The sequence below is a fragment of the Lemur catta genome, chromosome 7 (genome assembly GCF_020740605.2).
Source record: "Lemur catta isolate mLemCat1 chromosome 7, mLemCat1.pri, whole genome shotgun sequence".
NCBI lineage: Eukaryota > Metazoa > Chordata > Mammalia > Primates > Lemuridae > Lemur > Lemur catta.
Window position 1 is genome coordinate 69,568,866 of NC_059134.1, and position 24,669 is coordinate 69,593,534.

At 35.3% G+C, this 24,669-nt stretch overlaps 1 protein-coding gene and 1 pseudogene across 2 annotated transcripts in view; one reads left to right on the top strand and one right to left on the bottom strand.

The window, feature by feature from the left end:
• PDE3B (phosphodiesterase 3B) overlaps window positions 1-5,544 on the top strand; it is a 123,687-nt gene extending 118,143 nt beyond the window's left edge. For both annotated transcript variants that reach the window (XM_045557586.1, XM_045557587.1), the window contains 2 exons: window positions 3,027-3,276; window positions 5,077-5,544. In XM_045557586.1, the coding sequence (XP_045413542.1) occupies window positions 3,027-3,276; window positions 5,077-5,288 (462 nt within the window). In that variant the 3' untranslated portion in view covers window positions 5,289-5,544. The remainder of the gene's footprint in view (window positions 1-3,026; window positions 3,277-5,076) is intronic.
• A 17,051-nt stretch (window positions 5,545-22,595) lies between these two features.
• LOC123641651 lies at window positions 22,596-23,827 on the bottom strand (annotated as a pseudogene).
• Between the last annotated feature and the right edge of the window lie 842 nt (window positions 23,828-24,669).

A 24,669-nucleotide genomic window follows, 5' to 3' on the forward strand; every position in this document is an offset into this window, starting at 1 on the left:
CATCCTCATTCTCAATAATAATTGAAGCCTGCCTTAGAGATCTCCAGTAGATCTCATGTTCACAAAAGGGTAATTTTATGCTTAAGAAAATGCTACCTTTATATTATCTCTACAAATAGGTAATAAAAAAATAGTGGTGTATATCAAGTTTAGAAAACTCACTAGTTCAATGAAATAACATTAGAAATGTTCATTTAGACCCAACTTATAGAATTATCTTAAAAGCATATCGAATTAATACTTACTAAACAAACTTGGAAGCCATGCCTGAGGTTGAATCCTGACTCCTTATTATTGTCAGTGTAACCTTGGGTAGGTTACTTAACTGCTCTGTGCCTCCGTTTCCTCATTGATAAAATAGGAATAATGATGGTACCTACCTCATAAGGTTGCTGTGAAGATTAAATTAATTAATATATATATATATATATATATAGTTTATAGAATAGTTCTGACACACAAATGCTCACTGTTAGCTATTATAATTTCAGATCTATCAGTAAAAATAATATATTGTCTCAGACAGTTTCATTTAATCTTTCTAGGTTTCATTATTCATGTCAAAGGAGGAAAATGTCATCTGATTCCCTATCACATATGAAAGTCCTAATCATACTTCATCAGAACTAAAATTCCTTCCAATTCTGGTTATGCTGTTAAACCTTCATCAGATATGGGGACAAAATGATAACCTTGCCCAAATTTTTTTCTTTTTATTTTCCTAATTATACTATCTTTATATCGCGATAGCCATTTAACTGTCATGGGCTTAGAATACCCAAACTCCTGGACCATACCTATGAAATTACAGAGGCTGATAGATAAATCCAACTATTTTTGGAAAAATATTAATAGTTTTTCTACCTCACAAAGATAAAATCATAAAAGACTTTTAATCATGGGACAGTTAATCACTGGGACAGTTTCTGGTTGTTTTTTAAAGGTTATGTTGGCTTATTTCAGATAAACACTGCTTGCCTGCAAAATTTGTACATTGTGGGGAGTAATTTATACCTAACCAGTTCAAACACTAGGACTAAAATGCTAATAGTACCATTTGGGGAATGCTCAGCACTGTGCTGAATACTTAATATTGCCTTTCTTCCTCATAGCAACCCTGTAAGGTAGATGATTATTCAAGTTTTACACACCATGAAATTGGGCAAAGAGCTGGCCCAGCATCACACAGGTAGTAAGTGACAAAAGCAGGTTTTGAAACCACATCTGTCTGACCTCAAATTGTGCTCTCTAGAACCCTAGAAGCTACAGTGAGAGGGTGTCAGAGGGCAGGCAGGGCTCTGGCCCCAGAATCTTCACATCAACCATAGTAGCTCTACTTTAAATTGTATTTCATCTTGAGTTTTCTCATTTGGATTCATTAGAGAGTTCTGTCTTTTTTATTATTATTTCAAAATATTACAGGAGTACAAATGTTTTGTTTACATGGATTGCTTTTGTACTTTGAGTCAAAGTTGTAAGCGAGCAGAAATGCATCCTACTTATCAATCCTTTCAATAAGTGTGAATGGCTTGAATTTCCCACTCAAGAGACATAGCCTGGCTGATTGGATAAAAAAATAGAAGCCAAGTATCTGCTGTCTCCAGGAAACACATCTAACCCACGAAGACTCACTCAGACTCAAGGTGAAGGGATGGAAAAAATTATTCCATGCAAATGGAAATCAAAAGAAAGCAGGTGTAGCAATTCTTGTATCAGATAACATAGACTTTAAATCAACAGTAGTAAAGCAATACAAAGAGGGCCATTATATAATATATAATGGTAAAGGGAGCAATTTATCAAGAAGATATAACAACCTTAAATATTTATGGACCTAACACAGGTGCACCCAGGTTCATAAAGCAAACCCTACTAGATCTAAACAAAGAGATAAACAGTAACATTGTAATTGCAGGCAACTTCAGCCACCCCTCTGACAGAGCTGGACAGATCCTCCAAGGAGAAAATAATAAAGAAACACTGAACTTAAACAGGACTCTAGAGCAAATGGGCCTAATAGACATTTACAGAACATTCTACCCCCAAACTACTGAATGTACATTCTTCTCATCAGCACATGGAACATTCTTTAAGATAGATCACATCTTAGGCCACAAAACATGTCTCAACAAATTCAAAAAAATAGAAATTTTACGGTGTATCTTCTTGGACCACAGCAGAATAAAATACTCCAACAGAAACACTCAGTTCTACACAAAGTCATGGAAATTAAACATCCTACTGTTGGGTTAAGGAGGAAATTAAGGTGGAAATCAAAAGATTCCTTGAACTAAATGACAAAGGGGACACAAATTATCAAAATCTGTAAGATTCAGCAAAAGCAGTCCTAAGGGGAAAATTTGTAGTCTTAAATGCCTACATCAAAAAGACAGAAAGATAACAAGTCAACAATCTAATGAATTGTTTCAAGGAACTAGAAAAGGAAGAGCAAACCAAACCCAAACCCAGCAGAAGAAAAGAAATAACTAAGGTCAGAGCAGGACTAGATGAATTGAAAATAAAAAATAATACAGAAGATAATGAGAAAAAAGTCTGGTTCTGCCTTTTTTTAAAAAAAGAAAGGGAGGATATTGAAAAGCACTTGCAAAATTCAGCTGTGTTCATTTGAGGTATAACTACAACAACAAAAATATTTCCATTATGCCTTTGCCACTAGGAGAAAGAGAATCTATAATTGACACTGTAGAATTTTGCAGGTTGTTAGTAAAATTGCTGATACTTATTTTAAAAGATGTATATTTTCCTTGTTAACTGAACATCAACCATACTGGTTGATTTGGAAAGAATGTGAGAATAAAGTTTTATTTAGGATTTCTCAAATATTAAAGAAATTCTTACAGTTGAAATGATAGAGTAATTAGATTCATTGGTGCTTTTTTGTAAAAATTATTTTGATATATAGACTATGTTTATTTAAAAAAAAAACCTCAAGATAATTTTAACAACAAAGCTCAGTAGTTGTTCTTTCAATAGTTAAAAATGTACTTTTCTTTTCCAATGCTCAGGGAGATGAAGAAGCAAATCTTGGTCTGCCCATCAGTCCCTTCATGGATCGTTCTTCTCCTCAACTAGCAAAACTCCAAGAATCTTTTATCACCCACATAGTGGGTCCCCTGTGTAACTCCTATGATGCTGCTGGTTTGCTGCCAGGTCAATGGATAGAAACAGAAGATGATGATGCTGAAAGTGGTGATGATGAAGATGGTGAAGAGTTAGATACAGACGAGGAAGAAATGGAAGACAATCTAAATTCTAGTAAGAACACAGAGATACTATCATTTATTTAATGTTACAGGTTGAATATCGCAAATCCAAAATATGAAATGCTCCAAAATTCAAAAATTTTGAGTGCCAACATGACACTCAAAGGAAATACTCATTGGAGCATTTCAGATTTCAGATTTTCAGATTAGAAATATTATCCAGTATAGGAATATATTAGGAATATAATGAAATATTCCAAACTCTAAAACACTTTTGGTCCCATGCATTTTGGACAAGGAATACTGAACCTTTATTAACTGCAAATGTCTATTTAATTTGGATTTTGATCTTGGGTTGTTAGATACAGATTCAGCAGTCTTATCTTTTGTTTTTTGTTCTTGTTCTTGTTTTGTTTTGTTTTGTTTTGTTTTGTTTTGTTTTGTTTTAGAGACAAGGTCTTGCTCTGTCCTCTGTCGCCTAGGCTGGACTGCACTGGCATGATGATAGCTCACCTGGAACCTCAAACTCTTGGGCTCCAGTGATCTTCCTGCCTCAGCTTCCCAAGTAGTTGGGCCTACAGGAGCATGCCACTGCACCCAGCTCAGCAGTCATATTTTGATTAACTATTATCTAAATGTTCAGATTCATAGTCATGTTTTGAGTAACTTCTATATGTTGGGTACTATGCTAATACTGTCACACAACAAACATTCTTATTTAATTAAAGTAACATCTCTTGAGGTGCTGTCCTCCAGTCAGTACTCTTTAGCAGGCTCTACCTGTGCATGTGATAGGGCTGTACCACATCTGAACATATGTGAGGGGGGTGGGTCCTAGTAGCTAATTCTCCTTCCTGTCACCACTCCTGACACACCCAACTCCAACCCCAACCTCACCAGGCAACTAAGGAACACAACTTCCAAAGCAGCCTGCTAGTCTGCCTTTCATACAGAGCTGGGAAATGGCTCAAAACAGTGGAGAGATAAAGGAAAACATACAGTCTCTGGCTCTAAGGGGGAGAACCAAGTTTTATAGCATTATGAATTTGAGTTACCAAACCGTAGAGACATAGTTTTCTATATAAGACAATGAGTATGAATGGAAAACTTAAAAAAAATTTGTCACCTTTGTAATTGTGAATGAAAGCAGTTATTTGTTGTTTATTTTAAAGTAGAATTTAAATTATACCTCGCTTTCTTTTTTATTTTCAAACATGCCATAAGTCAGAACAGATAGGATGACTACAAAGAATGAGCCCCTGACATACACATGCCTTGCATTTAGAAGTAGCATAGAAAATCCTATTAAAATTTATTTAAAGTTTTTTTAAAAATTGCATCATAATGCCATTAGTGTCTGAATGTCAACTGGGGAAGGTCAACTGACTTCTAAAAACTATACTCATCAAAATGTTGGTAATTGTGTTTAATTCAATACATAAAACACCCTTAAAAGGTTGGCTTTTAATTTTGGATTGTTACTATTTTCATTTGAAACTTTAGCAGTATCATTCCCTCCCCCATACCTACCCAGTCTTTCTTAAACCTCTTCTCTGTTTTATTTTTATCCATAATTATAATACCATCCATTTTATCCATATTTATAATATCATCTAACATATTCCTATTTTGCTTCTTTTTGTCCAGATCTTTCCACTAGAATGTGAGCTCCATAGGACAGGGATTATTTTTATAATACCATTTTATTATTTTATACTACTATTTCATACTGTTTACTATTATAACACCAGTGCTTAGATAAATACCTAGAATAAGTAGGCACTTGGATATTTGTTGAATGAATGATTGAATCATATTGCTGATTTTAATATATTTGTTTTAAATTTCACAGAACCACCAAGAAGGAAAAGCAGACGACGAATATTTTGCCAGCTAATGCACCACCTCACTGAAAACCATAAGATATGGAAGGAAATCATAGAAGAAGAAGAAAAATGTAAAGCTGATGGGAATAAGCTGCCAGCGGAGAATTCCTCCTTACCTCAAGCAGATGAGATTCAGGTCATTGAAGAAGCAGATGAAGAGGAAGAAGTGACAGTTTGAATAAAAGAAAAGTCGTAAGGAAGAAGCTTGGAGGGCTGTGCCCAGGGGCAGAAGTCATTGCCTAGTGGACCGTGCCGACCTTGAGCTGACCGTTCCCACGTGGACAGGGTATACTGTGAAAGGATCCTTGCTGTACTGGCAGTTTCCCACTCCTGTGCACTTTCACCACATGAACTAGGAAGCTATTCATAGAGCTGGGCTTGAGTTGACCCATGTTGCAAGCCCTTTACTTAAATCCTTCACTGGTGTATAAATACTTTGTTATAATACTGCTTTGCTGGGTAGTGAGCTCTTATTTTTCGTTGGGGGGTAGCTAAAACTAAAAACTCAAGTGACTTACTTCAGTTACCAAAGTGGCCAGAATTTTTTGCTTTCATGAAGATAGAAGTCATATTGTATTTCCCAATGTGTCTTTTATGTCTTTGGATGTTTTGAAAAAAAGTCTATGCCTATCTAAAAAGGAATCCAGCGTTGTCTTTCTGAGGGATTTCTGCTCAATGCAATACAGTTTTGTGCTATTCTTCTAGCTGGGTTTATCCATGAAGGACTGAATGAGCTTTGTTATATTTAACAAAATCCAGGTGCATCAATTTCTGATGCTTTTTTGCATATTATCTACTATGTGTGTTTATTTCTGCTCAAAGTATTCAGGTTTGCCGTGGACATCAGAAGTCTGAATTTCCAGTTTTATTGACTTTATATTCTGTGGTTGAATTTTAAAGCTATTTAGGTTTAAACAATGAAGGAATTTTATTCTTTAGTCCAAACTGTTCTTTCTTGCTCAGGATTAGCATTTTTAAACATTTAGTTAATATAAATACAGCACAGATTTGTCAGAAGAAAAAAATTTGTCCTAATATTGATGTTAACCTTTTATGAAATGAGCATCATTTTCTCTTTTCTTTGATGAATTTGAGACTGATTAAAGCCAAGGAAAAGGAGATGTCTGTCTTTTGCCTCAATGCAAAACCAAATGAAACTAATCCCATCAAAGATAAAGAAAAAAGAAATATAGTGAGCTCTAAAAGACACATACATTGTACAAATAATTTGAATATGTGGTTATTTTTCCATCCATATCTTAGGTGCCATGTGTTTAGTTACTGTAAAACTGACATTTATTTTTCTGTTAATTTCCCTTTGCCTCAAGACTACATGACAGAAATGATGTATCACTACTCATTACTTCTAGAGCCCGAATGCAAGACTGGTTTCTGAGATAAAGGATGGGAATACTTATTTTTTATATAAAAAAACTAAACATTTTCGTAAATAATTTGACACAAAAGTGTATTATTAAATAATCACATTATTAAGGTGATTGCAGAGAAAATGGACCATATTTATAATGTTTTTAAACTTGTCAGGGTGCAGATACATACCTTAGTTGTGAAAAATATTTGAAGATATGAAGAGCAGCCAAAATGATAGCAAGATGATAGAATAATATTTTTGATTATTATTGAAGACCTTATCATATTTTGGATCCATGCAGTTTTATAGACAGTGAAATCATTAATTTTCCAAGGGTAATACCTTTGAAATATAGTATCAGTAGGCAGTTTCTTACTTACCTAGAATATTTGGCTTATCTGAAAGATATCAATTAAAGATCTGTGGAAGTGTTAGAATTTTTGATCCTTGACAGTGTCAATATTTAGTGAATCACTAAGTGAATTAGTATTTATTAGACATGTTGAGTGCTGAGTTCCTTGTTGGCATTTTTGCTATCATTGCCACACCACTTATAAACTGGTCCCACCACATATTACTAAGTCATAAAATGTTAACTGGTAATTTATTGAGTTTGCACTTATAATGTGTATATCCTGTGCTTATATTTCTCTAGAGGACATTTTGCATCCTGCTTAAGTGTATTTCTGCTATGGCTTTCTCTCCTGCAGAATACATATGAGTGAGTATGTATAAATTCATACATGTGTATGCATGCATAATGAGACTATTATTTTATTGGATTTTGTATTAGATTCTTTTAGTTCATATTTCTATTTTCTGAAAAGAATAATTTTTTTCTATGAAAAATACTATTACTGGAAACTCATTTTTAAATAATTTAACCTTTAAATTATTTAACCTTTGCTAGATAGTTGACATATATCAATCAAAATAGCTAGCCTAAAGAAACCAAAAAAAGTATGTCTGCTGAAACGTAAAAATTCATAATTGTAATAAATGAATGTGTGAGTATATTAAATACACACGGTATTATTAGATGGAGTCTTACCTGAGAAATTGCCATGAGCAATATTACAGATCTTATTTTGGTTGCTACTAATTCAGATTAATTCATTATAATAATTTTCATCATGAATTTGCCATTGTTTTAAGTCACTAGTATTAGAAATATTCTTTTAGTACTGTATCGATGTGCCTACAGACACATTTTTCCCCATAAAAATACTTGGAAAACTTATTTCATGATTTGAAAGCTGTTTCCTATTATTTTCATCATTTACTTTGTTGGTGCTGTTGGCTTTTTCTACTTATTTTTACAAGAAACCTGGCGATTCTGGCATTGCTTAAGTAGTCAGAAATTCCCTCCATCTCTCTAGACTGCATCATCTCATAGAAATAAATTTCACAAAAGAGATGAATAGAGCCAACTCTGGTTCCTGCATTATAGTTGCCAGGCTAATATGGGAAGCTCTGGAGTGTGGGGGGTAGTAATGACAGGGGGAGCAAGGATAAACAGCTTCTCAGTGGCAGGTGATTTTTAAGCTGAGAACTGAAGAATTAAGAGTTAGCTCAGAAATGATTGCTTATAGAAAGAGAATAACAGTGTGTATAGTGGCCAAAAGAGAAAGCATCCCCACGTTGGAGGAGCCAAAAGAGATTCAGGGTGGCTGGCACATAGAGCACAAGAAGAGGGAGTGGTAGAGAGAGGGTGATTAATGAAGGGCCTTGTAAAGCATGACATGCCATTTAAACTTTATTCCTAAAGAAAGTGGGAAACAATTGAAGAGTTTTAATCTGGAAGAGTTAAAGGATTAGATTTACATTTTATGAGGAGCATTCAAATAGCATACTACAGTTGTCCCTTGGTATATGCAAGAGATTGGTTGCAGGACCCCCTCGGATACCAAAAACCATGCATGAAGTCCTGCAGTTAGTCCTACAGATGTGAAAAGTCAGCCCTCCCTATGTGCAGGTTTAGCATCCCATGAATACTGTATTTGGCTGTGGATGCAGAGCCTGCCAAAACGAGGATTTACTATATTTAATGAAAGCATCCACGTATAAGTGCAGCCACACAGTTCAAACCCATATTGTTTAAGGGTCAAATGTATTTTGAATTGTTAAGCAAAAATTATGGGAGGCTGTTGTTTGGGACTGACTGAACTTCTGCACTAGGCCCCAATAGAACAGACCAAACCAGAATGGAGTCACTCATGCTAAATGCCACATAATCAAATGGAAACTTTAAGGAAACAGGTAGAGCACCAGACAGACCAGTTGTTCCTCAGAACAGGAGATTCCAGTCTACCTGAGTCGGTGTAATCAAGGAAGTACCCTCTGCTTAACCCTTACAAAAAAAAAAAAAAAAAAATAGCCTAACATACCTGACATTAACCAATCAGTTCTTTTCCTATTGTTTTGTTTCCTTGTTCCCACTGTTACAAAACCCACTGTTCTGCCATTGCTCAGTAGGAGCTTCATTCTATTTTGTAGAATGGAAGCTGCCCCTATTCATGAATCACAAATAAAAGCCAATTAGATCTATAACTAAATTTGTTGTTATTTTGTCTTTTGACAAAATGGAAGAGCAAGATTTAGACATAGGGAGATCTTGGTGGTCTTGACTAGAATAGATTGTAGGAAAACAGGGAAGTGAATGGACTTGAGATTTTAGATACAGAATCAATTGTCCTGGTGATTAATTAGTACAGTGGAAGGAAAGAAATGATGAAGGTGACTCCCAGATTTCTGATTTGGACAAATGTCAATGTCATTCACTGAGAGAGGGTATATCAGAGGTGGAGTAGATTTTTGGATGTGGTAGAGAGTGATGAGATGAATTCAGATTGGACCAAATTGAGATGAAGGGGATTGAGACATCCAAGTACATTTCAATACAGGTGCAGAACATAGAAGAAAGATGTGGACCAAAGGTATGGATTTGGGAGTCAACAGCAAGTAGATGATAACGGAAACTAGAGGGTGACGTCAGATTACACATACTTCTTGGGAGAGTGATTAGAAAAGGTGGGCTATGTTAGAACTCTCAGAAACACTAATCTTTAAAGATAGGAAAGAGGAAAATGAGTCTTAAGACAAAGTGGCTTTAAAGTAGGGGGAAAAGGAAAAGCATAATGTGACAGAAGCCAAGGTAAAAGAGTCTCTACAGAAGGTAATATGAGCAATGTCAAATGCTCCCTAAAAGATGGAATAATATGAGGTCTGAAAATATTTCCATTGATTTTTAGCAACAGAGATGTTACTTGTTTCATTTGCAAATGGAGTTTCAGTGGAGTGATATGACAGAAGCCAGATGATAATGGATTAGAGAGTAAATAAGAGATAAATTAAGTTTCTGATAGATTAGATAAAGGACCTTCCCACAACAGGAAAACTAGGTACATTGCTGGGTTCACAGAAATAAGAGAAATCTCTAAGGTTTTAAATTTTTTAAAAAATAGAAACCAAGCAGGAGCTCTAAGTGCTAAACCACATCTACACACTCAATACTTAAACTGAAATCTGAGTTTAAACCATAGGCCTATTACAAGGTGAAGGAGCAGAATCTGAAAATTCTTAATCAAGCTAGGGACCTTGAGGGGACCAAAGTGACTCCAGTTTAGTAGTCCCTCCTGCTGTCAGCCAAAGGAAACACAAAACCTATTTTAAGGGAAATATCACCAATTTAGGCTTTCTAGATTCTTTCATGTTAACATAAATCAAGTCAGATTCACAATCAAAGGTCACTGTGATGTTTGAATTTTACGTGTCATCTTGGCAAGGCTATGGTGCCCACTTATTTGGTCAAACACTGTCTAGATGTTGCTGTGAAGGTATTTTCTCGATGTGATTAACATCTGTTATTAATATATAAACTGACTTTAAGTAAAGGAGATTACTCTTGATGATGTGGGTGGGCCTCATCTAATCAGTAGAAGGCCTAAAGACAAAAAATCTGAGGTTTCCTAGAGAAGGAATTTTGACTCAAGACTGTAATGTAAAAATCCTGTGAGAGTTTCCACCTTGTCAGCCTACTCTGCAGGCTTTAGACTCAAAACAGCAATGTTAGTCATACCACAGACTGACAAAGAATTCTTGACTCAAAGATTAAGTCAGGTTTTGAAGGAAAAAGTTTATTTTACTTTCCAAGGGAGGAAAGGGTGTGGTATGAAAGGAAGAATGAATGCCAGCACCAAGGACAAGTGGCTTGGGCTTTTATTGGGGTTATAGAGAACAGAGCAGTTGTTGCAAAATGATAATGGAATTAGAAGGCAGTTGTTTTCCAGTGCATTTGTTGACGTGAAGTGATAACAGAAGGTGGTCGTTTTCCAGAGCAGTTGTTTTCTGTCAGGCTGGTTTTATCTGACTTCTTGGAATGTGGTCTGGCAGATGCTGAGGGGCTATATACCCTTTTCTCTTTGTTCAGTACTCTTCCAGTTCTGCAAACAAGCTCTTTAAAAAAATAAGCCACAGGTGGTCAAGCAAGAAGCAAGCAATGGGGCCAGCATACCATTGTGTGTAGTGATGTTTTTTATCTTAGGTGATTTATTAGCAATGCTGTCCTTTCAGAGGACATCAAATCTTGGCTGAGTTTTCAGCCTGCTGGACTGTTCTTCAGATTTCAGACTTGTCAGATCCCACAATCGTATAAGCCAATTCCTTAAAATAAGTAAATATATCTTTCTCTCTCTCTCTATCTCCTATTGGTTCTGTTTCTCTGGAGAATCCTGGCTAATGTAATCATTAAATACACAAATAGCAGATTTAGATTCCTCATGACTCCACAAGCTGCATCACATTATCAAAAACAATATAAAATAACCATGTATGAAATGTTTAAGGAAATATAAGATGGAATGACAAAAAATGAGTAAGCAAGAGATATAAAAGAGATATAAAAAAGTCACCAGGAAGGAATGACTAAGAGTGACAAAAACTTATAAACATTAACAATCGAAGCCAGAAGACACTGCAACATTATTTTCTAAGTGCTGAGAAAAAAAATAAATGTCAATCTATAGTTAACCAGCAAAGCTACCAAAAAAGGAGGATAAAATAAAGACATTTTCAGATAAACACTGAGCTTTTCCAATCAACAGATTTAACCTAATGGACTTTTTAAAGCAGTGCTTTTCAATCTTGGTTTAATACGCATATAAATCATTTGAAGATTTGGTTAAAATTCAGATTCTGGTCTATAGTGGGCCCCATGAATCTGTATTTCGTTTTTTGTATTTTTTTAATTCAGGATATTACAGGGGTACAAACATTTTCGTTACATGTAATGAGTTTGCCTCACCCAAGCCAAGGCTACAAGTGTGTCCTTCTATACATTGCACTCTGCTTCCATTAGTTGTGGGTTTACCCCGCTACCCAGCCGCACCTGACCAGCACCCAGTGAGTATTACTACCATGTGAACACCTTCGTGTTGATCAGTTTGTACCAATTTGATGGTGAGTACATGTCATGCATCTTTTTCCATCCTTGTGATACCTCACTTTGAAGGATGAGCTCAATCTCTATGGAGGATAATATAAGAGGTGCTAGTTCACTATTGTTTTTTGTAGTTGAGTAGTATTCCATGGTATACATATACCACATTTTATTAATCCACTCATGTATTGATGGGCACTTGCGTTGTTTCTACATCTTTGCAATTGTGAATTGTGCTGCTGTAAACATTCTAGTGCAGATGTCTTTATTATAGAATGTCTTTTTTTCCTTTGGGTATATGCCTAGTAGTGGAATTGCTGGATCAAATGGTAATTTTATTTTTAGCTCTTTGAGGTATCTCCAAATTTTTTTCCACAGTGGTTGCACTAATTTGCAGTCCCACCAGCAGTGTACCAAAGGCCCATATCTCTGTTCTTGTGCCAGTACCATGCTGTTTTGGTTTCTATAGCCTTGCAGTAAAGTTTGAAGTCTGGCAGACTACTGCCTCCCAATTTGTTCTTTTTGCTTAAAATTGCTTTGGCTATAGAAGGTCTTCTCTGGTTCTAGATGAACCATAGAATTATTTTTTCTAAATCTGTAAAAAATGATGGTTGTATTTTGATAGGGATTACATTAATTCTGTAGATCACTTTAGTATGGACATTTTAACAATATTGATCCTACCAATCCATGAACATGGTAGGGATTTCCATCTCTTTACACCTTCTGCAATTTCTTTTCTCAGTGTTTTGTAGTTCTCCCTATATATGCCTCTCACCTCCTTTGTTAAATATATTCTTAATATTTAATTTTCTTTGATGTTATTGTGAAAGGTGTTGTGCCTTTGATTTGGTTTTTGGTTTGACTGTTTTGGTGTATATGAATATCACTGATTTGTGTGCATTAATTTTGTATCTTGAGACTTTACTGAATTCATTTATCAATTCCAAGAGTCTCTTGGTTGAATCCTTGGCATTTTATAGATATAATAGTGTATCATCCGCAAAGAGTGAGAGTTTGACCTCTTCTGCCCCCATTTGGACACCCTTAATTCCCCTCTCTTGTCTGATTGCCCTGACAAGGACTTCCAGCACTATGTTGAATAGAAGTGGAGATAGTGGGCAACCTTGTCTGGTTCCTGTTCTAAGTGAGAATGCTTTCAATTTTTCACCGTTCAATATGATATTGGCTGTGAGTTTATCTTATATTGCCTTAATAATTTTAAGGACTGTCCCATCTGTGCCTATTTTGTTAAGAGTTTTTATAAAAGTGTGCTGGATTTTGTCAAATGGTTTTTCTGCATCTATTGAGAGAATCATATGATCTTTGTTCTTGCTTTTATTTATGTGGTGAATTGCATTTATAGATTTGCATATGTTGAACCAGTCTTGCATCTCTGGGATAAAGCCTACCTGGTCATGATGAATTATGTTTTTGATGTGCTGTTGGATTCGATTTGCTAAGATTTTGTTGAGGACTTTTACATCTATATTCATGAGGGATATTGGTCTGAAGTTTTCTTTATTTGTTGTGTCCTTTTCTGGCTTTGGTATGAAGGTGATATTGGCTTCGTAGAATGAGTTGGGGAGGGTACCATCCTTCTCAATGTTGTGGAATAATTTCTGTAGTATAGGTATGAGTTCTTTGTAGGTTTGGTAAAACTCAGGTGTGAACCCCTCTGGTCTGGGACTTTTTTTTTTTGGAAGATTTTTAATTGCTGCTCCAATTTCTATGCTTGATATTGGTCTGTTCAGGTATTCTGTTTTCTCCTGATTGAGCTTAGGGAGGTTGTGTGTTTCCAAGAATTTGTCCATTTCCTCCACATTTTATAGTTTTGGGGCATATAGATTTTTATAGTATTAAAAGATAATGTTTTGTATTTCCATGATGTCTGTGGTGACCTCTTTTTTTTCATTTTTGATTGAGTTTATTAAAGTCCTTTCTTTTCTAGTTCTTGTCAATCTAGCAAGAGGGATATCAATTTTGTTTATCTTTTTGAAAAACCAAATTTTGGTTTTATTGATCTTATATATAGTTCTTTTATTCTCAATTTCATTTAGTTCTGCTCGGATCTCAGTTATTTCTTTTCTTCTGCTAGGTATAGAATTAATTTGCTTTTCCTTTTCCAGTTCCTTGAGATGGTTTATTAGTTTGTTGATTTTTGAACTTTCTGTCTTTTGGATGTGAGCATTTAATGCTATTAGTTTTCCTCTCAGGAACACTTTCGCTGTATCCCACAGATTTTGATAACTTGTGTCCCCCTTTTCATTTAGTTCAAAGAATCTTTTTATTTCCATCTGGATCTCCTCCTTGACCCAATAGTCATTCAGCAACAGATTGTTTAATTTTCATGACTTTGTGAAGTGGTGAGTGTTTCTGTTGGAACTGATCTCTAGTTTTATACCACTATGGTCTGAGAAGATACATGGTACTATTTCTATTTTTTTAAATTCGTTGAGGTCTGATTTGTGGCCTAGAATGTGATCGATTTTGGAGAAAGTTCCATGAGCTGATGAGAATAATGTATATTCAGCTTTATTTGAGTGGAATGTTCTGTATATGTCTGTTAGACCCATTTGTTCTAGGGCTGTAAGTCCATTGTTTCTTTACTTATTTTCAGCTTGGAGGATCTGTCCAGTTCAGTCAGTGGGGTGGTGAAATCCCCAGCTGCAATGGCATTACTGTTTATTATGCCATTTAGATCAAACAGGGTTTGCTTTATATGTCTGGGTGCTCCTGTGTTGGGTGCATAAATATTAAGAATTGTTAAGTGTTCTTGTTGGATTTTTCCTTCCACCATTATATAGTGACAATCTTTGTTTTTCTTCACTTTTGCTATTTTAGAGTTTATGTTGTCTGAAATCAGGATCGCTACCCTCACTTTCTTTTGGTTTCCATTTGCCGGAAGTTTGTTTTCCAACCCTTGACCTTGACTCTGAAAGCATCTTTATGGTTAGATGAGTTTCCTGGAGACAGCAGCTACTTTGCTTATAATTCTTTATCTACTCATCCAGTCTGTGTCTCTTCAGAGGACAATTCCAGCCATTCACATTTATTGAGAGGATTGATATTTGGGGTAGATTTCTGTTCATATTGTTAGGTAAATTCTTACTGTTTTGTTTTACCTCTCAAGCCATTGGGGAATCCAGTTCTGGACTTTAACTCCTGAGTGATTTTACTTTGGTGAGTGTCTGTTATGTTGTTCAGTGTATATTGCAAGTCTGAGTACTTCCTGCAGGGCAGGTCTGGTCTTTGCAAATTCCATCAGTGATTTCTTGTCTGGGACAGTCTTTATTTCTCCCTCATAGATGAAGCTTAGTTTTGCCAAATAAAGAATTCTAGGGTGGCCATTATTCTGTTTAAGATTGAGGATGGGTTCCCCAGTCCCTTCTGGCTTGTAGGGTTTCAGTTGAGAAGTCCACAGTTAGTCTGATAGGTTTTCCTTTGTAGGTTATCTGCTGTTTTGTTTTATTGCTCAAAGGATTGCCTCTTTCATGTTTACTTTAGCCAGTCTAGTAATTATATGATGTGGTGATTGCCTTTTCATGTTGAGTCTCTCAGGAGTTCCATGTGCTTCTTGTATTTGGTTATCTAGATTTCTGGCCAGGCCAGGCATATTTTCCTCCAGTATTCCACGAAATAGATTTTCCAGCCCTTATGTATTTTCTTCTTCTCTCTCCAGGATGCCTATAATTCTTAGATTTGGTTTCTTTACATAATCCCACATTTCTTTTATATTTTGTTCTTGTCTCTTGCTTCTGTGTCCTTTTTCTTCATCTGATTTGTTTAGCACATAGGCATTATCTTCAAGCTCAGAGATTCTTTCCTCTGCATGATCCATTGTATTCTTAAGGGCTTCTACTGTGTTTGGAAGTTCCTTGAATGCCTCTTTCATTTCCAGAATTTCTGTTTGGTTCTTTAGTAAGATTTTGATTTCTTTAGAGAATTTTTCATTCATTTCTTGTATTGTTCTTGTGGCTTGTGTTGGTTTCTATTTTCTCTTCAATTCCATTGAGTTTTCTTGCAATCCATACTCAGAATTCTTCCTCCATCATTTTAATCATTTCATTTAAATTAGTATCCGCTTTTGAGGGTCTAATGATTTGTTTTGGGGGTGACTTTTCTCTCTGATGTTTCATGTTTCCTGCATTCTTTTGCTGGTTTTTCCTCATCAGGCTACTTGGTCGAGAACTGGGAGTGCTAGGACTGGTTTGTGCCCCTAACTTCAAGCCCCCAAGGGATGTTCCTTGACAATGGTGGGAAGAGGCATGTTGGTCTTGTATTGCCTTAGAAGTATTTTAGCACATTGCATTACCTCTGACCTGTTGTCTTCATCTCTTGCCAATGGAGATTAGTGAGTTTGGTCCCCCCGCTTAAGCTCCCAGGTGGTGGATTGCACTTGTGTGTATAACTCCACTGACCTCTAATAGCTTGAGATGGAGGGGACTGTGTTAAGCCGTGGGGTTACCCTCTCTGTTGTTGGTTGTAGATTGCATGGAGGAGTCAGTTATCGAGATAATCTGATGTGTCTGTGTTGGTCTCTGGTACCCCGGATGGGGATTATGAAGGCCCTGATCTTTAGGAAAGGTCTTGCCACTCCCAAGGGTTACTTGGACCCTATTCCCCCTTAAAGTGTGGGTAAGGGCAAGACAGATCCCAGCTGATACCTGCAAGCCTGGGTGTGTGTGCCTCTGTGATTGCTTGATCTGTCGCTGGGGGAGCTGCTAATGTTATTCAGGGCTCTTCCACCACACTTGGGAGATTGCTCCTGATGGGTGGGGTCAATTGGTGCAGTTGCTGGGGTCTCCGAGAGAGAGATGTTATCTCAGTGGAGTTTACATTTATTTTATTATGAACAAGGTTATCTTTTCAGATATTTACAATGTGACGTATGTGTATGTGAACTGTCCATATCCATTGACCATTGTTTTCTAATGCACTGTTAAACTTCTGTATTCTTATGGTATTAAGATTAGCTCTGTGTTTGTGACATTTTTTCCTAGTTCATTTCTACTTACAGTGTTGTTTCCCTTGCAGAAGATCTTTGTTATTTTTAGGCAGTCAAATTTATCAATCTTATTTTATGGCTTCTGGATTTTCAGCTATAGTTAGAAAGCCTTCCTTATTCCAAAGTTAAAGAATTCATCCATGTTTTCTTCTATCACTTTTATGGCTTAGTTTTATACATTTAAACTTTTGAGCCATTTGGAATATATCAAGTCATATGCAGTTGAAATACAGATTCAAATTTTTAACTGTTTTCCAAATGGCTACAGATCAGTCCCAACACCAAGATCATTTACTAAGAAGTCTACCTTTGGTCCACTGATTTGATATTTCTCTATAGTTTGGATTTCTTTCTTTTCTATGTTTCTATTCATGTCATTATCACATTGTTTTAATTATTCAAGCTTTATAGTATCAATACCTGATGGCACTAAAACCCTCACACTGCTATTCTTTTTCAGAATTTTGTAACTACTTGTACTTGTTTACTTTTTCATGTGAATTTTAGAAACAGCTAGTCTAGTTATGTGACAAAAAACCCCATCCTGTCAGTGCTTTCATATGATCACATTAAATTTATATATTAACCTAGGGAACACTGCCATCTTTTTGTTCCCTTCTTGTCCAAGAATAAGGTATATATCCATTTGTCCAGGTCTCCTTTTAGCTCCTCCAAGAGTGTTTCAATATTTTTTCCATTTATCTTTTGTACCTTCCTATTTTTTTCCTAGTATTTTATTTTTGATACTGAAAAATGGTATTCTCTTCCATACATCTTTTAATGGTTGCTGTATATGTGATAGCTATAGATTTTTAAAAATATTTTAATCGGATGTCTTGTTACCTTACTGAATGAACTTACTTTCTATTGATTTTCATCAATTCTATGAGTACATAGTAATATTATCTGCAAATAAAAATAGTTTTATTTGTTCTTTTCAGTTCTTTCACTCTGTGCTAGCTAACACCTCTAATACAATGTGGAAAAGGTAGTGATAATAGTGGGCTCATTTTCTTATTCTTGACTTTAAAGGAATACCTCCAATATTTCCATATCAGATTTGGAATGTGCATATATTACACACATATATGTGGATATATATACACTTTATATATGCATGTATGTACTCATGTATTCACTTCAACAGTTTGTCAAGAATGTGTTAAATTTTGTCAAATCCCTTTTTAGCATCTATGAAGATGTCATACAAATTTACTCTGTATGTGATTAATATAGCCTAATATTGAACCCTAATAGCTAATCATTCTTATATTCCTGGAGTAAACTCTACTTGATCATGATGCATTATTCTTTTTTTTTTTTTTTTTTGAGACAGTGTCTCGCTCTGTTGCCCAGGCTAGAGTGAGTGCCGTGGCGTCAGCCTAGCTCACAGCAACCTCAAACTCCTGGGCTTAAGCGATCCTACTGCCTCAGCCTCCTGAGTAGCTGGGACTACAGGCATGCGCCACCATCCTGGCTAATTTTTTCTATATATATATTTTTTTAGTTGTCCAGATAATTTCTTTCTATTTTTAGTAGAGACGGGGTCTCGCTCAGGCTGGTCTTGAACTCCTGACCTCGAGCGATCCACCCGCCTCGGCCTCCCAGAGTGCTAGGATTACAGGCATGAGCCACTGTGCCCGGCCGATGCATTATTTTTTAAATGTGGTGTTGGATTAATTTATTTAAGGTTTAGAACTGATAGCCATAAGTGAGAATAGTTTGTTACTTTGATTCCAAAAAATCATTCAAAAGTTTTCTTTTACATTCTATGCTCTGGAATAGTTCAAATACTTTTTTGAGGACTACATCTTTCGCAACTTTACCTTTTCTTCTATGAAATTTAGTTTGTTGAGACTATCTCTTCTAGGCTCAATTTTGGCAAACTATGTTTTCATAGAAGACTATCTATTTCATTCAGGTCTTCAACCTTCTTTGCATTGAGTTGTAGAAAGCAATTTCTTATAATTAAAATTCTGCTTTTATGAGTATCCTCCATTGTTATTTTGCATTTTGGTTATTTATGCTAGCTCCCCTTTTACCTTGATTAATCAGGTTAGCCAGTGCTTTGTCTAATTTAAGAGTGAGCAAATTTTTTTTTTTTTTGTAAAGGCCAAGATAGTAAATAATTTAGGGTTTACAGGCCAAGCACATTACATAAGCACTTATATAATGAGAAAAAAAATTCTACAAAATTTTTATTAATTATATTCAAAATATACTTTTGATAACCAAGTAAATTTTTTTGGCAATATAGATCCACTAACAAGTAAAAGGAAATTCTTTTCGGTAGGGGATAACGTTTTGCTTAATTGGGGTTCAAAGTTAGCATTTCCTATCAGCAAAACATTGCAGATGTTCATCTGTTAATGCTGATCTGCAATGAGATTTGCATATTTCATCTTTGAAAGTGCCTTTCACACAGATGGGAACTGCCAAATACTGATGCAATCTATAAGCATCTGATTTTCATTGAGTATATTAGTCACTGGGAAGATATATATAGAATTCTATTACATTTTTCTCTTGATATTTGCCTTATAGCATGTCATTACTTGGCACACTAATCACTTCCAATTGAAGGTTAGGTGGAAGCTCCTTAATCGTACAAAGTAAATTTTGAAATATGAAAATTTCTTTTGCACTTGCATCAAGGTCCTCAGAAGTGCTGCTGTCACTTTAGTTTGGGCTCACAAAATATATCTGCTGGAAAGCTGAGTGGCATGGAGAACTCAGTTCTTGTTTTAACTTTTGACAGCATAATGTGTATAAAGTAGCTTGACATTACAGCCATTTACCACATAATGATGGGAATACATTCTGAGAAACGTGTCATTAGGCAATGTCATCACTGTGCGAACATCACAGAGTATACTTACACGAACTTAGGTGGGATAGCCTAATACATATCTAGGCTATATGTTATAGCCTATTGCTCTTAGACTACAAACCTGTACTGAATACTGTAGATAACTGTAGTACAGTGGTAAGTATTTGTGTATCAAAATATAGAAAAGCCACAGCAAAAATACAGTATTGTTATCTTTTATGGGACCACCATTGTATATGGGGTCTGTTGTTGACTAAAATGTCATTTTTTGCCACATGACCAAACGTTAATTCAAAATGTTAGATTGTTGCTGAAATGACTTCCTAGCAGTATGTTTCCTATATATGCACTGTTTTGCCTTATAAATTTTAAGTTAAACTCATTAACAGCAACCAAGTTTGTTGTAAAACCTGATGTCCATTCAGTGTTCAATAATAGTGATTAAGGGTGGCTTTTCTCATTCAGAAAAATTTCAATATTGGCCTTGGAGCTCAAAAATTTGCAACAAAATGTTACCAATGCTAAGCCATTAAATTGTGTGGTAGAGCAAATCAGGATATACAGCTTCTATTTCTGAGAAAAATCCACAAAACTGATGATGGTTAAGTCCATTAGAGTAAATGAAATTCTCCATTGACATACTGGTTTGTTAACACATGATAGATTCAAGTACCTGCTGCAAAGTACTTTCTGATGAATAATACAATTTGTCCAATTATGCCTTTTTATGCTCCACATGTATTTTTACTATTAATTGTAACACATCTTAGTAGATTCCAGTTCAATTTGTATAGAATTAGTGCTTTCTCATCTTTTGAAAATATATTCTCTTGTAGTTGCTTCATGCAGACTACTTAGAGGCTAAATCTTCACCTAAAATTTGGTGTTGACTTCTTGAGTAAACAACTGAACAGTATTGGTAATACCTGTTTATTCATCAAGTGCCAAGGAAAACCACTCAAAATCATTTGCCTTGTTTTTTAAGTGAATATTGATATTGTTCCCAATGTCCTCAGCTCTTCGAGCGACTGTTCTCACTAAAAGCCTACTAGTGTTAAGTTTATTTTCTCTGGACATGTTTCTTTGCTGCAATTAAACACAATTTAATCAATTTACAATTAGCAAACAGCTTTCCTTGCTTGGATAACAAATAAGCCACTCAGAAACTTACTTTGGTTACAGCTTCATTTTCATTTTTTTTGTGGAGAAATTCTAGTATCACGAGATATTCCATTTTAAAATTTCTAATTTTTCTGACAGTTGTTTTCATGGGTTAGAAATATTGCGATGATTGCTTCATCTGGCAGTGCCAGATCATACTGTATTATTTTAGCAGAGCTATAGTGTCATTACATATTAAACATGGTGCTTTGCTAATTTAACAGAGTAAACAGGCAGCCTACAGTATGGGAGAAGATATTTGCAAATTATATATCTGACAAAAGACTAATTTCCAGAATCTACAAAGAACTCAAACTAAACAGCAAGAAAAAAAAAAAACCATCAAAAAGTGGGCAAAAAATATGAACATAATTTTTTCAAAAGAAGACAATGGCTGACATATGAAAAAATATTCACAGTATCATTAATCATCAGGGAAATGTAAATTAAAACCACAGTGAGATGCCAACTTACCCCTGTCAAAATTAAAAGTCAAAAAACAATAGATGCTAGCATGCATGCAGAGAAAAAGGTATGCTTATACACTGTTGGTGGGACTGCAAACTAGTATCACTTGTATAGAAAATAGTATGGAAACTCCTCAAGGAGCTAAAAGTAGGCCTACCATTCAATCCATCAATCCCACTACTGGATATCCACCCAAAGGAAAAGATATAATTTTATCCAAAAGACACCTGCACTTGAATGTTTTTCTCAGCACAATTCACAATTGCAAAGATATGGAATCAAGCTAAGTGCCCATCACTTCATGAGTGGATAAAGAAAATGCGGTGTGTATGTGTAGATACACACACCCCCCCCACACCCCATGGAGTACTACACTTAGCCATAAAAAGAAATGAAATAATGTCACTCGCAGCAACTTGGATGGAACTGGAGACTATTACCTTAAGTGATGTATCTCAGGAATGGAAAAACACCATGTTCTAATAAGTAGGAACTAAATGACAGGTGCACGTTGGCACAAAAAGATGTAAAGAACATTGGAAACTAAGAAGGGGGAGGGTGAAAGGGAGTGAGAAAAAAAAAAAAACTTACCTATTAGGTGCAATGAACACCTAATCGTGCACTGGTGCTGGGCACACTGAAAGCCCTGACTTCAGCATTATAGTGTATCCATGTAACAAAAACTTTTGTACCCCCTTAATATTTTGAGATAAAAAATAAAATAAACATAGTGCTTTGCTAATCTAATTTGGTAACAAAATAAACCACACTCCACTGTGCCTTAAAAGCATGAGTCAAAGTTCACTTTGTTTTTGACATAATGGGTACACATTGGTAATGAAATATTAAATATAAATGTAAAAGTTAAATAAAATGCTGCTACACAGAGATATACACAGCACTAGAAAAGCTGTCAAGTTATATCTGCATCACTGTGATGCCAAGCAGCAGTGTGAACAGATAAGTATGCCGCATATGGTCTCTGTCACAACTCCTAAACTCAGCCATCATAGCACAGAAGCAGCTGTACACAATGTATGTTAAAATGAATGTTTCTAAATTCTAACTTTTTAGACACTAAATTTGAAATTCACTAAATTTTCATGTGTCACGAAATACTGAATTTTTTTACCCATTTAAAAACATAAAAACCATTCTTAGCTTGTGAGCCACATAAAATAGGTGGCAGGCCAAATTTGGCCTGTGAGGTAAAATTTGCTGACCCTTAATCTAATTTTTAAAATATGCAAATTATTTTATTAGTTCTGTTTTTCTGTTGTTTAACTCAGTAATGCCTGTTAGGAATTTATGGTTTCTTTTTTTCAATTTGAAAGCATTTATTATTAACTGACCAGATTACAGAAATAATCATGGTAGATATCTTAGTTCATCCTTCTAGTAAGCCTGTTGATCTGGGCTTCCCCGTTGCCAGCATCTCCACCTTCTACAAAATGGGTGTTTTCTTCATTCCACCTCATGGAGAAGATAATTTGAAGGGCCACAGAAGTTATTTGCTTCTTTGAAGCATTTTCCAACAGTATAGATTCCATGAATCAGACCCTGCAATGCAGATGTATCCCATATTGGCCAAGAGATTGAGCAAAGTGTAATCCATCAAAGCAATTCTCTTACTAATTTTTCCATAAACAAGCTTCTAGATTAGTTCATTTACTGACTTCATGTTCAGGTTCACCCACACAATATCTGGTTCTACAATCCTCAGCCTGTTGGCTGAAGCTTTGTTGAGCTTAACAAAGGTGCCATTTAAGATCTGGCAAAGGCAAAGAAACTGCAACACCTTTTGAAACTTTGGGCTCATACCATTGATACCTCTGTTTCTGATGACAAACGCCTATGGAATTCTGCAGGTACGTAAGTTGCTGCCAGCTTTTCTTGCCCTCCTAGCCATTCGAGTTTCAGTTCTGTACATCTGCCTATATTCCCTGTGATAGTGCTTAGCTTTTTCATAGATAAGCTTCCTCCTTGTCTTCCGAAGCATTTTTTGGTCAGACTTCTTTCTCAGTCACTTGATCTTCAGCTTTTCAAAATTCCTTCACTTTTTCTTAAGGGTTTCCAGCAAAGCAGGAACCTTCATGGTTCCAACTGGAAAAGAGCAGGAATTTATAATTTCGTTATAATTTCTTCCTTCTGCTTTCCTTTGGTTTGCTGGTTTTTTTCTAATTTGAAAAAACAGGATGCTTAATTCATTCTCAACATTTTATTTTTCACTGAAATAAGTATTTAGGGCTATGAGCTTTCTTCAGAGGACCACTTTAGCTAGATTCCATAGATTCTGATGTGCAGTTTTAAATTTTTTTAGAAATTCTGCAATTTTGGTTTACATTTCCCCTTTGCCCAAATATTTCATAGTTTTTTTTTTTTTAATTTCAAGATATAAGGGCAATTTTGGTTTTGGGTTTTGTTATTTTGCTATTAATGCCTATTCTTATTGCATTATTTTTAGAGAATAAAATCTGTTTTATAATTTTGGAATTTACTGAAGTTCACTTTTGGTCCACTATACGCTCAATTTTGATGAATGTTACATGGCACTTGTAACAATGGCATACTCTATTGTCAAGCACAAAATTTGATATATATTTATCAGACTTACTGATTATGTAGCATGAGTCTTCCATATCATGATTTTTTGTCCACTTGATTTCTCAGACTGAAAGAAGTGAAAGTCTCCTAGTATTAAGGTACTTCTACATATTTCTCCTTGGATCTTTTGTAATTTCTGCTTTATGAAAGTTGGGCTGTTATTTGGTGCACTGTAAATTCATTATGAATTACAGTCTTTAGAATATGAAGTGTACTTCTTTGCCTTGCTTATGCTTTCTGGCTTGAATTCTACTTTGTTCTATTAAGAGCATGACTTCTACTTCCTTTTTATTTTTATTGCCCAGTATGCCTTTGCCTATCCTTTTATTCTTAACCTTTAACCTATGTTTTAGCTATCTCTTCTGCATAACATAATATAGCATTGGATTTGGTCTGTAATCAAACATGAACACCTTTTTTTAATAGGTGAGATAAGCCCATTGATATTTATTCATATGTTGGGGCTTAATTCGGTTTTTTCTTTTTTTTTTTTAAGCTTCTTTAAAAATTTTATTTATTTATTTTTATTATTTCAGCATATTATGGGGGTACAAAAGTTTAGGTTACATATATTGCCCTTCCCCCGCACCCCGAGTCAGAGCTTCAAGTGTGTCCATTCCCCAGACAGTGCACATCACACTCTTTCTCTTTTCTAAAAAATTTATTTTAATGTTCCTGA